General features: G+C 47.2%; 1 protein-coding gene across 1 annotated transcript in view; it reads right to left on the bottom strand.

Moving 5' to 3' along the window:
* Positions 1-366: 366 nt before the first annotated feature.
* The window catches only part of SCN10A (sodium voltage-gated channel alpha subunit 10), a 76,354-nt gene continuing 62,485 nt past the window's right edge, over positions 367-14,235 (bottom strand). The window contains exons 21-27 of the mRNA XM_031469976.2: positions 13,701-13,823; positions 12,148-12,432; positions 11,327-11,380; positions 10,392-10,529; positions 10,045-10,149; positions 4,243-4,513; positions 367-1,574 (exon numbers count right to left, since the gene is read on the bottom strand). Coding sequence (XP_031325836.2) covers positions 367-1,574; positions 4,243-4,513; positions 10,045-10,149; positions 10,392-10,529; positions 11,327-11,380; positions 12,148-12,432; positions 13,701-13,823 — 2,184 coding nt within the window. The remainder of the gene's footprint in view (positions 1,575-4,242; positions 4,514-10,044; positions 10,150-10,391; positions 10,530-11,326; positions 11,381-12,147; positions 12,433-13,700; positions 13,824-14,235) is intronic.

Below are 14,235 nucleotides of genomic sequence, written 5' to 3'. Positions count from 1 at the left end.
GAGGACTAGTTGGGACCTTCAGCAACATCCTTGCCATATATCTTTGGAAGGTCTGGTCCTGAGATGTTGGTCTTGGTAAATAGGAGCTCTGGTCACAATCAGAATCAAAAGGACTAGGGTTATTTTCTGGAAAGCAAGGGAACCCATCATCTGATACTGAAATTTAAAAGGGAAATTACAGTGGAGATGTCCTTGCCTTCTGACTCCTGTTGGTGTGTGAGGGCTTCTCCAAAGGTGGGTACCAACTGCATTCCCTGTCCAGTTCTGACAGTGTGACCAGTGGCATGCATTGGTGAGGTGGTAGTGGTAAGCTGTCACAGAGCAGAAGGACACATCAGAACTGGATATGCCCATGCTAAAGTGTCCTCAGTAGGGACTACTGGCTTCCTTACTGACAGCGTCACCTTCGTTTTGCACTGAGCTAGGTGTGTGCATGTTGATTTGATCACCGAGGCCTCTAGTGACACTGTCGTAGGATGGTGGGAAAGATGTGACAGATGTACTTGCAGATTTGTCTGGGAGCACACCATTTTCATTTGCCATGAATGCAGCAAAGCCTTCATCTGGGAGTGACACAGCCTCCTCCTCAGCCCTGGGCACACCTAGGGGGTTGGAGATGGTCAGGGAGCGGTGCAGCACATAGCTCCGATAGGCCTTTTGGATAACAGTGGCTGAAATGTCTTCTTGCTTCCACCGGAGCGTGGTTGCTATTGGTTCATAGGATGCTTTTGAAAGATTAGTTGCCATAAATTTCTCCTCCATATTTGACTTCAAAGAATCCAACTCCCCAGATTCTCCCAGAACATTCTTGGTAAAGGCAAACAGGATATCCAAACAGTGGATCTTATCTCCAGGGACCAAAGGCAAGTCCATCTGGATTAACGTGTTGCAATTGGGTTTGGGGATTCGCAGGGGGCCAGAGAGGGCGTCTGCAAAGTCTGAGAGGGCAGAGAAGGTAATGAACTGAGTGGCCTCTGGGTCGAACTTTTCCCAAGTCTCATAGAACATGTCAAAGTCATCCTCACTCAGGGGCTCTGTGCTCTCTTCCGTGGCCACATTGAAGTTCTCCAGAATCACAGCGATGTACATATTGACCACAATGAGGAAGGAGATGATGATGTAGGTGGTGAAGAAGAGGATGCCCAAGGCTGGGTTCCCACAGTCCCCTCTGACGCCGTTGTTGACCACATTGGGGTCGCAGTAGGGGGGCCCCGTGTTGAGGATGGGGCTGAGGAGACCGTCCCAGCCAGCCGACGTGGTGATCTGGAAGAGGCACAGCATGCTGTTGGCGAAGGTCTGGAAGTTGAACATGTCGTCGATGCCAGCCTCCCACTTGACGTAAGCGAAGTTGGCCATGCCGAAGATGGAGTAGATGAACATGACGAGGAAGAGCAGCAGCCCGATGTTGAAGAGGGCGGGCAGGGACATCATGAGGGCGAAGAGCAGCGTGCGGATGCCCTTGGCCCCGCGGATCAGCCGGAGGATGCGGCCGATTCGGGCCAGGCGGATGACGCGGAAGAGCGTTGGGGAGAATAAATTTCCAAGTGATGTAAGAATTGCAGAAAACACCAGGCCTTTAAAAAGTAAGGGGAAATGATCTAATTAGTACTTCCAACCATCTGACAAAGTTGGCTGTCATCACCCGCCCCCCGCTCCGTATGGACCTCCATCTGAGAATCTGTATTCAAGGACTCTGGGTCCTCTGAACCTGGCACGGGGGTTGGCATAAAGTAGGGGTTCAGTAGGTGTCCACGGCATAAGCCCTCTCCCCCTCAAGGCTCACCCTTCCTACCGTTTTCTTATCTTTCCCTCCATCCAGAAATCTTCTTAGTCCACCTCCATGATCAGAACCCTACCTTCTGCAGCCTAGTTCGGCTGGAAGCGACTACACCCTAGTCCACACGCACATAGTGCTTTGTTTCTGTCTGTGACACAGACCCTGCTCTTCCCCAAGAATTCAGCCTTTAGGTCGTGCCTTCTCTTCCACCCCAGTCCTGTGCTTGTGAAGGCTGGGACCCCTTATGATTTATCTCCCTATCTCCTACTGTGAAGATTGACTTAGTTCCTGGCATATGGTCCTGTAGATAATTGTACAGAGCCTAGTATTAATTATAAGGGGCCTGAGGAGTTGGGCAACTTGCTGACAACTGAAGCAGAATGGCTTTAATGGCCAGCTGTCTACATAATGGCTTTTATTTGTTTCTTTCATTTCCAGCTGTGTTTGAACTCTGTGTTAGGGCCTGGAGATCAGCTTGTTTAGGGTCAGTTACAGAACCCCCACTACCCGAACTACGAATAAGGTTGGAGAGATGGAGAATGTATACGCCTTCCTATGTGATATCTAACTTGAAGGTTTGTGAAGCTTGGTCTTGGGGACCTGTGGAGCCCTGTTAAGACCACCAAAGATTAGGCAGGACCTTTAGATCACACAGGATTCAGAACCTCTCTGGACAAATGGTGAACGGTATGGTAGCAAGAAGGGCAGGGTGGCTCTCTCTCCTTGCAGGGCTCCCTTGACCCTCTTTCCCTACTTGTCTTTGTTGTGTGAACGTGGGTGGTCACAGTATTATGTTGGAAGGAGGGAGGAAAAGAGAGGAGAATTGGGAAATAATTATAATTTTGTATTATGAAATCTTTACGAAAGCCCCTCTCTTAAAGTCCAGAGTCTTCATACTTGGAACGTTTACTCAGTACATATCTTACTGGTGGCAAGAAAGAAAAGGGGAGAGGGAGGGAGGGCAGGAGCATGGTTGGTGGGTTCTTGCAATTGTTTTCAAGCTGTCTCTGTGAGTGATTTCTGCCCATGAAGGGTTTTGCTGTGTAGGTCATAGGAACTGGTAGTTAAGGTGTCCCCATGATAGAATGGAGTACTTTAAGAAATATTTCATGTCTATAGTATTGACATGGGAAGTCACATAAGCAAGCTCCCTCTTCTAATATAAAACCAAAAATGGCCTTTAGAGTCTCTCACTTTGGAATGCAAACAAACAATCAAAACAAACTTCCTACAAAAAAAAAAAAAAACCCACAAAAAACCCACAGCAGCAGTGGGAAAATAAAACAAAACGAAAAAACAAAACCAAATTTAAGCACCTCCCCCCAAACAAACACGCCCCCCAGGGCTGTGTGTTTCAGCCCCAGGACAGGGAGATTAAGTGCTGCCACGCTGCATTAGATGCTATTAGCTCTTGATGGTAAATCAACGGAAAATGAAATCCACAGCTATGCCCTGACAGGAAAAGTAAGCAGGTCGTGATATAACAGGACAGGATATATTTATTATGCAAAGTAAAGCTGGTGTGCTGGGATTTGGCCTTTATAGGGCCAAACTTTGGCTAAGCCACATGAAGGCCAGGAACAGTCTCCTGGTTGTTGGTGGGAGGCTGTTAATTTATTAAAAAGAACATTATTAGCCAGGTCTAAATTCAGCTCCAAACGATATGACTTGGGATAACTTAATCTCTGAGGCTCAGTACTAAATGTTTAAAATGAGTACAGTAATATTCCTTCACAGGGTTTCTGTGAAGGTCCATGGATCCCAGGCCAGTCCTCAGAACTCAGCTAGCATTCAATTATGGTGGCTCCAGCCCCAGCTTTAGCCTCTGACTCCATTCATTTTCTCTGAACACCACTGGCCCCCAAATACTGGACCTGTCATTCAACCACACCCAGACTAGGTCATAATAGCATTGATCTCTTGGCACTGGTCCCTTGACTTTTCTGTCACTCATATTCCCTAAGTGGACAGTTATACAGAGATTTAATTCCAGACCCTTGACTCAAGAATCTCCTTTGAACAATGTCCTCCCAGTCTTTCCTCACTCTTCTGGCAACCACCTCCTTTTCCAGAAAGCATTTTATGACTCACCTCACACCACACCACCCACTCTTTGCTTTGAAGGACATAAAGATAAGACCCACTGGAAACTCCATCATCTTAGGTTCTTTGGCGAGTGATTGTTTCTTTTCAGGCCCCAATGTTCTGGCGATGGCTGTGCACACAATAGGTGCCTGAATATACTTCATGGCAGCGTGGAGAAGGTCAGTGGAACTTCTCCATTTCACTGAGAGGCCCGGGGGCATTTTAAATCTGCTGCTCTTGTGAAGGAGCAAATACTGGGCTCCTCTAACATACAACATGCGTTTTTGTAAAACTTTGTTAGTTGTCCCCTTGGATTTGAAAGAGCAGCCGAAACAACCCCAAGCAGAGGCTGGGCATCCCCACACGTGATGCCCACTTACTCGTAATGGAGAGGATGACCACGATGAAGTCAAACACATTCCAGCCATTGGTGAAGTAATAATGCCTCAAGGCGAATATCTTCATGACACACTCGCCCGTGAAGACGGCCACAAAGAACTGGTTGATTTTGTTCAGGACTTTTGTCTTTTCTTCACTCTGCTCATCAGTCTCCACCATCATGGTGATCATGTTGAGGCAGATAAGGACCATGACGATGATGTCAAAAGTCTGCCTGGTCACGATGTCAAAGACAAAACCCTGGTACTTGTTCTGAGGAAACAAGACATGGTACATCAGGCCTTTCTACCAACATAATAAACAGGCATCTGGAGAGGCTGTGTTCTTCATAGATGGGTTTTTACAGTCTGTCTCTTTTGTCTCCCTCACACTCCACATCCAAGTAGAAGCTGAGTTCTGTCCTTACCTCTCCCCAAATCTCATTCTTAGTTGATTCTACCTCATTGCCTCAATTCAAGTCCTCATTGCCTCTCCTGGCCCCATGAAGTCACCAGGCACTTTGTCCTTGTCCATGCTCTTTTCTCTACTTGCAATGCCTTTCTGCTCCTTCTCTTGGCCATCTAAATTCCAATAGCCCTTATCACCAAAAAGAACACAAGTAACAAATGTGGGCAAGGATATGGAGAAAAGGGAACCCTCCTACACTGTTGGTGGGAATGTAAATTGGTGAAGCCACTATGGAAAATAGTATGGAGGTTTATCAAAAAACTAAAAACAGAACTACCATATAACCCAGAAATTCCACTCCTGGATATATATCCAAAAAAAACACAAAAAACAAAAACACTAATTTGAAAAGATACATGCACCCCAATGTTCATACCAGCATTATTTATAATCACCAAGATATGGAAATAACCTAAGTGTCCATCAGTTGAATGGATAAAGATGGTGTAGTATATATGTAAATGGAATAGTACTCAGCCATAAAAATGAATGCCATTTGCAGCAACATGGATGGACTTGGAGGCTGTTCTGCTAAGTGAAATAAATCAGACACAAAAGACAAATACTGTATGATATCACTTATATGTTGAATCTAAAAAATACAACAAACTAGCGAATATAATAAAAAAGAAGCAGACTCACAGATATAGAGAACAAACTAATGGTTGCTTACCAGTTTGGGAGGGAGGGAAAGTATAGGGATGGGAGAGTGGGAGGTACTAACTACTGGGTGTAAGATAGGTTCAAGGATGTATTATACAACACGGGTAACAGAGCTAATATTTTGTATTAACTGTAAATGGAAAGCAATCTTTAAAAATTGTATAATAAATCAGTCAATCCCAATAGCCTTGAGTAATCCATCTCTCTTAAGCTCCACTTCCTCCAGGGAAGTCTTCCTTAATCACATCACACCACATCTCTCTGTCCCTTTTTTGGGCTCCCACGGCCTTTACAGTCAGTCTTGAGTTCTAGCATTTCACGCATGCTTCTTTTCTTTTTCTAATAGACAATGAGCTCTTTGAGGATGGAGCCATGTCTTATTTAACCCTGTGTTTCTGTAGTGCAGGAACTGCATAGGGCAAGAGTTCAAGAACTGCTTGAAAAATTATTGATTCGAGGGTAAAATCAACTGTAATGATTCACCTTATTGTTCTGCAAATGTTCTCTTTATTTCTGGGACTGTGCAGATGTCTAAACAAACACAGGTACAGGGCATGGAGTCAGGTCTTGGTTGTTTGCATTCTTGTAATGAGGTAGAGTGGTCCGGACAACACAGAGATCATTTCTATTTGGCTATTTTTTTATGGTGTTTAAAAAAGAATTCCTTAGTATGGCCCTCTAGTCATTCCTGTGCTGTTAGCATCTTACTGCTCTGTGAGTTCTTAATTCCAAATTTACCCTCCACCCTCACCTTCTCTTGGACACTTCTGAACTCTGCTTTGATTTTGCAAAACTCTCCTCCTACTCAGTGGCTGCTTATTCTCCCCACCCCACAGACTCTAGGGCTGAGGGACAGGCCTGAGGTCTCTCTATTCCCCACGGTCACTCCCAGATCTTTGCTCCTCCTGTGTCTCGTAAAACCCTTCCTCCTTTGATGCCTGTGTCATCGAATTAGCCCACCTTTGCCTCCTTTTCCTTGCTGCCTCTTAACAACCTCCTGGTCCCTTTGCTTCACTACTCATGAGTGAGGCTCTTGGCCACTCTCGGTTATAACTTCTCACTTCATTAGCTACGTCTCTAATGACTGAGTTTTCCTAACTTCAAGAAAAGTCTTCCTGAACCTCACATCTCCCTCCAGCTACCACCCTACTCCTCTCCCCACTTCCACAGTTAAATTTCTTGAAAGAGTTGTGTGCAGTCACTATTTCCCATTCACTCCTCAACCAACTCCAACACAGCTCTTGTCCCCATCCTGCCACTGAAATGGTCCTTGTTAAGATCACTCATAACCTCCGTGATACGAAATCCTCAAACCCTTGTTTGGCGTGGCTTACCACCCCTCCCACTGAAACTCTCCTTTCTTGGTTCCCATCAGGCCTTACTTCGCTGGTTCTTTGCTTGCCTTCTTGGATGCTCTTTTTTGAGTCTCCTTTATTCAACCTTTAGATGTTAGAGCTCCTCAAGGCTCATTACTCGGTATCCTTTGCTCCTCACCCATTCTTTCTCCCTCAGTGATCTCTCCAGCCTGTGAATTCATATCTGTGTGATTTTTGCTAATTTTTTTCCTGTGTCTCTGGACTGTCATCTCTGTGAGGGCAGGAACTTTGTCCATCTTACTCCCTGCTCTATCCCTAGTGTCTGCACGGTACCTGGCATGCAATAGATACTCAACAGATAGATGAACAAATGGATGACGGAATGGACAGCTCTGAATTACCCACACCTCAAATGAAACTATAAAGCCACTCCAGTCAGTTGGTTAAATATACTTCTGGACAACAGGCACTTGCTGAATGTGTACTATATGCTGGGCTCTGCATGAGTGCTTGTGAGGGAGAGAGGACCCTGTTACGAGTCTCACCAGGGAGCTCCCAGGAGCTGCAAAAGCAGGCGGAGGGGAGAAGGGCTGTGACAGAGGCTGGTTCCTGCTTTCTGCTTCATGGTAGAGATGGGTTGCCACCCTGCAGGGTTAGAGCAAAGACTCAGACCCCAGTGGGCTTGGCTCCAGTTATAACTGCTGGCTCACGTCTTTTCTGGGATGGAGAGGCAGATTGCAGAGCCACTAATAGCTTTCATTTCATCACTGAAAATGGTGAAAAAAAATTAAAGGCCCATTCATGGCCATGTGACTTCTAATTACATAGAGTAGGCGACGGTTACTAAGATCTGGGCATCAAGTTTGCCCTGGATCTTCAGCTGCTGGGGATGGAGCAGCTTGCTGGCTTAGCCTGTGGGCAGGGATCACTTCTTTGCAACCCTCAGTGCTCTCGGAGATGATGAAGTGGGTGAATGATGATGTGATATTCTACAGCCTATTATTTTCCTATAAAGTGGAGTATGTTAAACCTGCTTTTAGTGATTTCTATAGCAGGGAATTGTATAGAATAAAATTTACCAGTCTCATGGAAGGCAGGCTAAGACTTCATTCATAGCAAAGATTAAGCCTTAGTCTTTGCTACAAATGAAGCATAAGATTTAGAATTTGGACTTCACCTGTGGCAAGGAGTACTATGTACATGCCTGTATTGGGGGTCCCTGTGTCACCTGAGGTTGGCCCTGCCATGAGCTGGAACCAGTGCGCCTGTGGAATACAGTCCTACAGCCTGTGCTCAGCTTACCTGAGCAGCTCGACCCACTGGGACCCCTCAGGGAAGAAGGTGGGTATTCCTGTGCCAATAACCTGGTGAAAAGGAAGCTGGACCTGGGAAGGTGTGTTTTAGGTGGGAATTCATCTTTTTGCTTGGGTTTCTTTCTTGGCTCTGGACTTTGTGGAAGACACATGATCAGGCTTGTCTCATGGGGTGGTGGGTGCCAAGATGCTGCCTGCCATATGGATGCAATCCAGGAGTTAGGATGGACAAAGGCTGTGTGCCCTGGAGAGCAGCCATGTGCAATTGTTGCTTGGGCCCTGCTCTGCTAGCTTCCCTTCTGGCATCCTGAAGCCTCAAAGTCTCATTTAAATGTTTCAGGCTTGCCTCAGTTATGCTAAGGGGAGCAAAGGAAAGAATGTTTGCCCTGCTTGGACCAGAATATTAAGGAGAGAGCCATGTTCCTACAGTAAAGCCAGTATAGATTTGATAGCTAATTAGTAATATACCACCCCAACTCCCATCCGAAAGAATGGCTAATCTCAGGAACACAGCTGGGCTATGAGGTCTCACTTCCCTTGTCCATGTGGAAGACCTCCTCAAGCACCAGCCTTGGAGGAGCCTAGTTATGGCTTAATTAGGAGACATGATGACCTTGTTGTAGGTCTTCCTGCCCAACCACTGACTTCTACTCCTACTGCAGTGCCTAGAATTGCAACATTAGGTTCCTACCTTTGTAATTAACATAGTGTTCTCTCCAGGGTCCCTTTTTGAAATGCAGCTCACCCTGTCCAAAGGAAATCGTCCTCCTGTGAAGAGGAAGCTATGGTGGTCTGTAGGATTGGCTGATGAGAGGGGAGAAGCTGAGATGTTATAGAGAAATCGAGCAAGTATGTAGGGAAAGGGTTGCCCCAGCATAGGGCTCCCCGGTGTCTGGTTCAAATGTGGGTTCAACATCAGTCCAGCTCCTAGTAAAGACCAGCAGGGACTCAGCTGTTTGCTTCTCAGTGGGTCTTAGGACCCTCCTCCTGTGACCCCTACTTGACTGATTGGCTGGGCTCAGCCTTTCACTTACATCTCTTAATTTTGAGCTTGTTCTTTCCCATTGAACCTTGGAGGGATACTCCCTGAGCCTTAAGGACTTTCCCTCAAGCTCACTCAACCCCAGTTATCTAGATCTTATGGGGGATTTGGAAGGAGACCTCTGCCCCTACAGAGGTCTGAACACCCTATCACTCCCCATTGTAACACTTATTATCAGAATTGAGAATAGTAGTAAATCTGTGACCACTGTTTCCAAGTAAAATGTGTAAAAGGTCATAGAAAGCATTTTTTTCCCCTCCTGTCAATGTTTTCAGAACCTCATGTTCATGAAGTTATTTGTAACTGATGCAAACCCCATGCCATGATTTAGAAATCCTAATGCCTTAGCCAACAGAATGTATGTCTCCTTAATTCATGTAGGGAAAGGCCTGTACCTTTGTTGAAGGTCCTTAGGCTTTGCCCTTGTGTGGGGAAGGGCTCATGGGATTATGCCATGGATCGCTGTGAATGAAGGAACCAAAGGGAAGTATGTATCTAAGTTCTGGTCAGTCTTTAACACTAGAGTGGGATAATTTTTGGTTCCTTTTGTGTCACCTGATCATGACCAGGACTGGGCCCAGGATCCCAGGGGGGTTGCGTCTGGCCATTTCCTTTCTGTCTACCTGTAGGCAAGGGGTGGCGTGTGGCGTGAGGCTGGTGATCCCTTGCAACCTAGATGATGATGCGTAACCACACACATTTCATCTCAGGGCTCCTTACTGTCATTTAGCCTAATCTGCTCCAAAACCTGTGTGGAATCCTCAGCCTGTTAGGCAGCTCAGCACCTCTCCAAGCAGTCTATCTGGAGCCCCTGTAGGAGATACGTTCACTCCAGAAGGCCAGAGTGTCTTCTTCCAGGCTTTTCATCCCTTGGGCCTGGGAACGTTCATTATCTCCTCCCCAAACTCACCCCAGGTCTCCTCCTCCACAGAGAGCACTGGCCGGACCTCCCAGCCTTAGATTTCCAGACTCACTCTGCTAGAAGGGAGCTCTAGGACTCACCAGGGGCCGTGGGATGGGCTTCTGGGGCTTCTTGGAGCCCAGCTTCTTCATGGCATTGTAGTACTTCTTCTGCTCCTCTGTCATGAAGATGTCCTGGCCCCCTAAGTGCAGAGACAGAATAACGCACACTGCTGTTATTGCCCTCAATTGCAGCCAACCCCCCTGGGGTCCCCATACAGGGGTGAAGGCTGCAATCAGGGGGCAAAGGTCAGTGTTGGTGCTCAAGGCCAAGACTGGGATCCCAGTAAGGCATGAGGGCTGTGAATAATGTTGGCTTCAGTCATGAGGCCAGGGGTCTGGAAGTAGAAGACTTGCCACTACTGCAGAAAGACCTGAGCCCCACTTATCTTTTTTTTCTGTTGGTTGAAGTTGTCAATTATGACCCCAACGAAGAGATTGAGTGTGAAGAAGCCACCGAAAATGATGAAGATGACAAAGTAGAAGTACATGTACACGTTGTCCTCCCACTTGGGCTGCATGTTGACCTGTGAGCACAGTAGGAGGGGGCATCTTAGTTTGTGTTCACTCCAGGGAACCCTGAGACAAGGACCTGGGTGTAGGTGGCTTATCTGGGAGGCGATGCCAGGAAACAAGGATGAAGGAGGGGGAGGGGAGGCAGGAAGAGGATGAAGGCAGTAAAGGGGGTGGTCAAGCAGACCATCAACCTGGGCAACCGGCACCATGGCCTCTCAGGACTGTAGAACACACATGAGAATTGTACCTCCAATCTAAAGATTGCCAAAGCTCATCTGGGAGGGTTGCCTCTGTAGGCTTGCAGTCCTCCACCTGCACCTCCATCTGAGGCACTGAAGAAAGTCAAATCGCAGACAGAATCAGAAACACAGCCTGCGAGTGAACTCAGAGGTGGGCTGAGCGGGGGTGCGGCAGGGCATCAGCAGTGTCTGTGTAGTGGGAAAGGGTCCTTCCCCAGCAGCGCCCATCTCCCCCGCCTGGCTGCCAGGCTAGTCCCTGAAATTCCATTATTCTAGCCACTGCCCTCGCTCCTGCCTCTGCCCGGGGAGCACCCTCACACACAGTCCTTCAGGCGTTATCTGATCATTTCCTCAACGGTGAGCAGAGGAAGAACTTGATAAGCCTGGAAGACCAGCTTGAACGTCCAACAGAGGTCCAGCTGGAAAACTCTTCCAGGGAGGGATAGTGCCAGGTGGCTGGGTGACTGCCTCTTCCAGCACCAAGGCCACTTTCACTCCATTTCAAAAAAGACGAACGTGGGCGGGACACACAGAGGGGGAGGCAGCAGGCGCCGTGGGCTGAGACTCACCTCCCGGGAATCCACAGCTGCATACATGATGTCCATCCAGCCTTTAAAGGTTGCCTAGAAACAAGGAGCAGAGGCCGCTCAGTGTCTGCCCATCCATCCACGCTGGCCTCTATCTTGATTCACTTATTTCTCTGTTTTTCTTATAGAGCATTGACCTGCCTAGAGCCAGATTTGACATGCTTCTGTATCTCCCAGGGCTGATTTCACCGCCCGGCACACCGTAGCAACTTGGGGACTAGCTTTTCAACGAACTCATGAACAAATGGTGGCGTGCAGGAGGTTGTGAGTAACTGCATGACAAATGTATAAGCAACTGCATTAACACCTGAATGAATGGAGGACTGAATGAACAAGTGGGTGAAGGCAAGGGAAGAATGAATGAATGAATGAACGAATGAATGAAAGGAAATGTGAATGTTACTGTCATCATCACAAGCATTACCTATCATGACAGTAGACCTGGCATATAGTTTTACTACCCTCTAGGAGATGATTTGTGGTGGAAGACTGACCCTGTGGCTATAGCAGGTCTATTAGCACAAGTAGTGAACTCGAAGTCTTCACTTGATAAACAGTCCCACTGCAGGCCATCCCTTTGTTCTATTCTATGAGCCCACATTGGTCTAACTGCACCACTGTGAGATCACACTCATTGGTAAGGCCCTCTAGCCTCACGGTGTGGTCTGCAGGACTAGGGAATGATCTCGGGTCACACTGAGTGCTACCCCTTGCAGTCTCCACATAGCATCTTCTGGAAGACTCCAGACCCTCCATGTTATTGAGCAGCCAAAGGAAGAGACGTGGTTGTTCTCAGGACTCACCACCTGCAGAAGTGCGAGGTAGCCCATTGCAACGTTATCAAAGTTGACCTTCACATTGACCCAAAAGAACTTTCCAGTGTAGTTTTGACGTTCACATTCAGACATGTTAGTCACAGTAGTCCAAGGCACAAGGGAAAAGTCTTCATTGGTGGTGTTGATGCATCTCTGAAACTTCCCCGCGAAGAGGTTCACGCCCATGATACTGAAGATGAGCCAGAAGATGAGGCAGACGAGGAGGACGTTCATGATGGATGGGATGGCGCCCACCAGGGCATCCACCACCACCTGGGAGAAAGGAAAAAAGACCTGGAACTCCACAAACACCCCACCCTCCTTGCCAGATTCCACTTCCTTCTACCCTCATGCAGGCTGCTTCACGAGCCAGTGGCATTTGGAAGCAAGAGAAGTGAGTTAATTAGAGCCATAATTCAAACTCAGAAGACTGAGAGACCCTAGGCAGCTGAAGATGGCTTTATAGCTTTATACCTTCTCTGTCAGTTTCATTTAGGGCAGGTTTCAGTTTCTCTCCTCAGACTTGGGGAAATGGACAAGTTTACAAGTACATACATGCTCATTTAGCGGGGTGAGGACGTGTGTTGTGCTTGCACATACTAACTTCTAGAACCTTGCTTTCTTTTCCTGAAATACAATACACAACATATAGTTTATGGTGTGCTTTGGTCAAGAATCAGTGAAAACCCAAAGCCATGTTCACCATCGTGCTTATCTGTAAATCAGCAACCCAGAAATAAAATAAAAATCAAAGTATTTCAATCATAAGCTCCTAGCGTTTGTAAAGATGTAAGTCAATTTTAGAACTCCACTTTTGTTTCAAAGATATGATGTCTTCTTTGAAGCAAGGGTGGAGGAAGAAAGCAAACTTTACTTTCTGTACCAGGAGGCTTTCATAATCATGAAGAAGGGGAGGGGGAAAACTAGCAGTTCCTCATCCTCCCATAAGACAAGGGCCAGGCTTGTTAGCATTCCATCCTGAGGAAAACGGTGAGAGCAAGGTGGAGGCTGATAGTGAAGGATGAGGAAAGGGATGGATGAAAAGGGAGAACCCTCAGGACCAGATAACTGCCCTAAGTTGGACAGAAGATGCATTCCAGTTGGTGGTGGCTGAGCTGATGATGTCACTATATTTAAATGGCTTATCAGAGGAAAGACCCAGTTTTCATGGAAAGATGAAGAGCTTGGGTTCCGGAGATTTCGGCAATAAGGACAAAAGGCAGGGCTGGTGGGGAGATTGAGGTAAGAGATGTTTGTGAAGCCATGAAGCAGGATCACCTCACTAAGAGCAGGAGAGAGTGAGGCCTGAGTCCTGGTAGATGTGGTCTTTGAGGTGAGAAGGGAGAAGGGCTTACAGACAGACTTGAAGGAGAACCGGGACTGAGGACACTGTGGCACCACCAACATGACAGCAGGAAGTGGGGACCCCGAGCCGACCTGTGGGGGTGGGGCCGGAGCTCAGGGTCAGTGGTATTGAAGGCATAAAGAGGGGAAGAGGTACCAAATTCTGCAGACCAGAATGGTTTGGAGATAGGTCTTACCCGCATGCCTTCAAATCGAGACAGGGCCCGCAGTGGCCGCAGGGCACGGAGGGTCCGAAGGGTTTTGATGGATTCCATATCAGAATACTTCATCATCTTCGCTATAAGGCTTGTCAGTGAGATCTGGGCATAGACAGAGAGGAAAAGCATCACCCTAGGGTTCCAGAAAGACGGCCCTGGTGGAAGGAGGCAGGAAATCCCTCCCACCTCCTACTCTATCGGAGCCATCATCCTGGCTCCCACCTTATTCCAAACTCCAACCAGAGGTAGATCAAGAGTCCAGTCCCTTCCCTTTCATAAAAGATTTCCTTCATCATTATCTGAATCTTTGAGCAAGAAAAACTCAGTCTCCCACATTGCCACCCTTGGTATGTAAGTGGTCAAGCTCCCAGTGTAGTAGATCAGCCTTCCCTTTCCCCTCTGTGGGCACCAGCCTGGTCCCAACAGCCTTGAAAATTTGACTGACTTTCAGAGACTTGGAAAGATGATGGTCGTTCACGGGGGTTATACTGAAAGTCTATTTTGATGAATATAA

Source organism: Camelus dromedarius, chromosome 17 (assembly GCF_036321535.1).
Source record: "Camelus dromedarius isolate mCamDro1 chromosome 17, mCamDro1.pat, whole genome shotgun sequence".
In the NCBI taxonomy this organism is placed as follows: Eukaryota; Metazoa; Chordata; class Mammalia; order Artiodactyla; family Camelidae; genus Camelus; species Camelus dromedarius.
The sequence above is the reverse complement of the archived record's forward strand: the minus strand, read 5'-3'. Positions and strand labels throughout refer to the sequence as shown.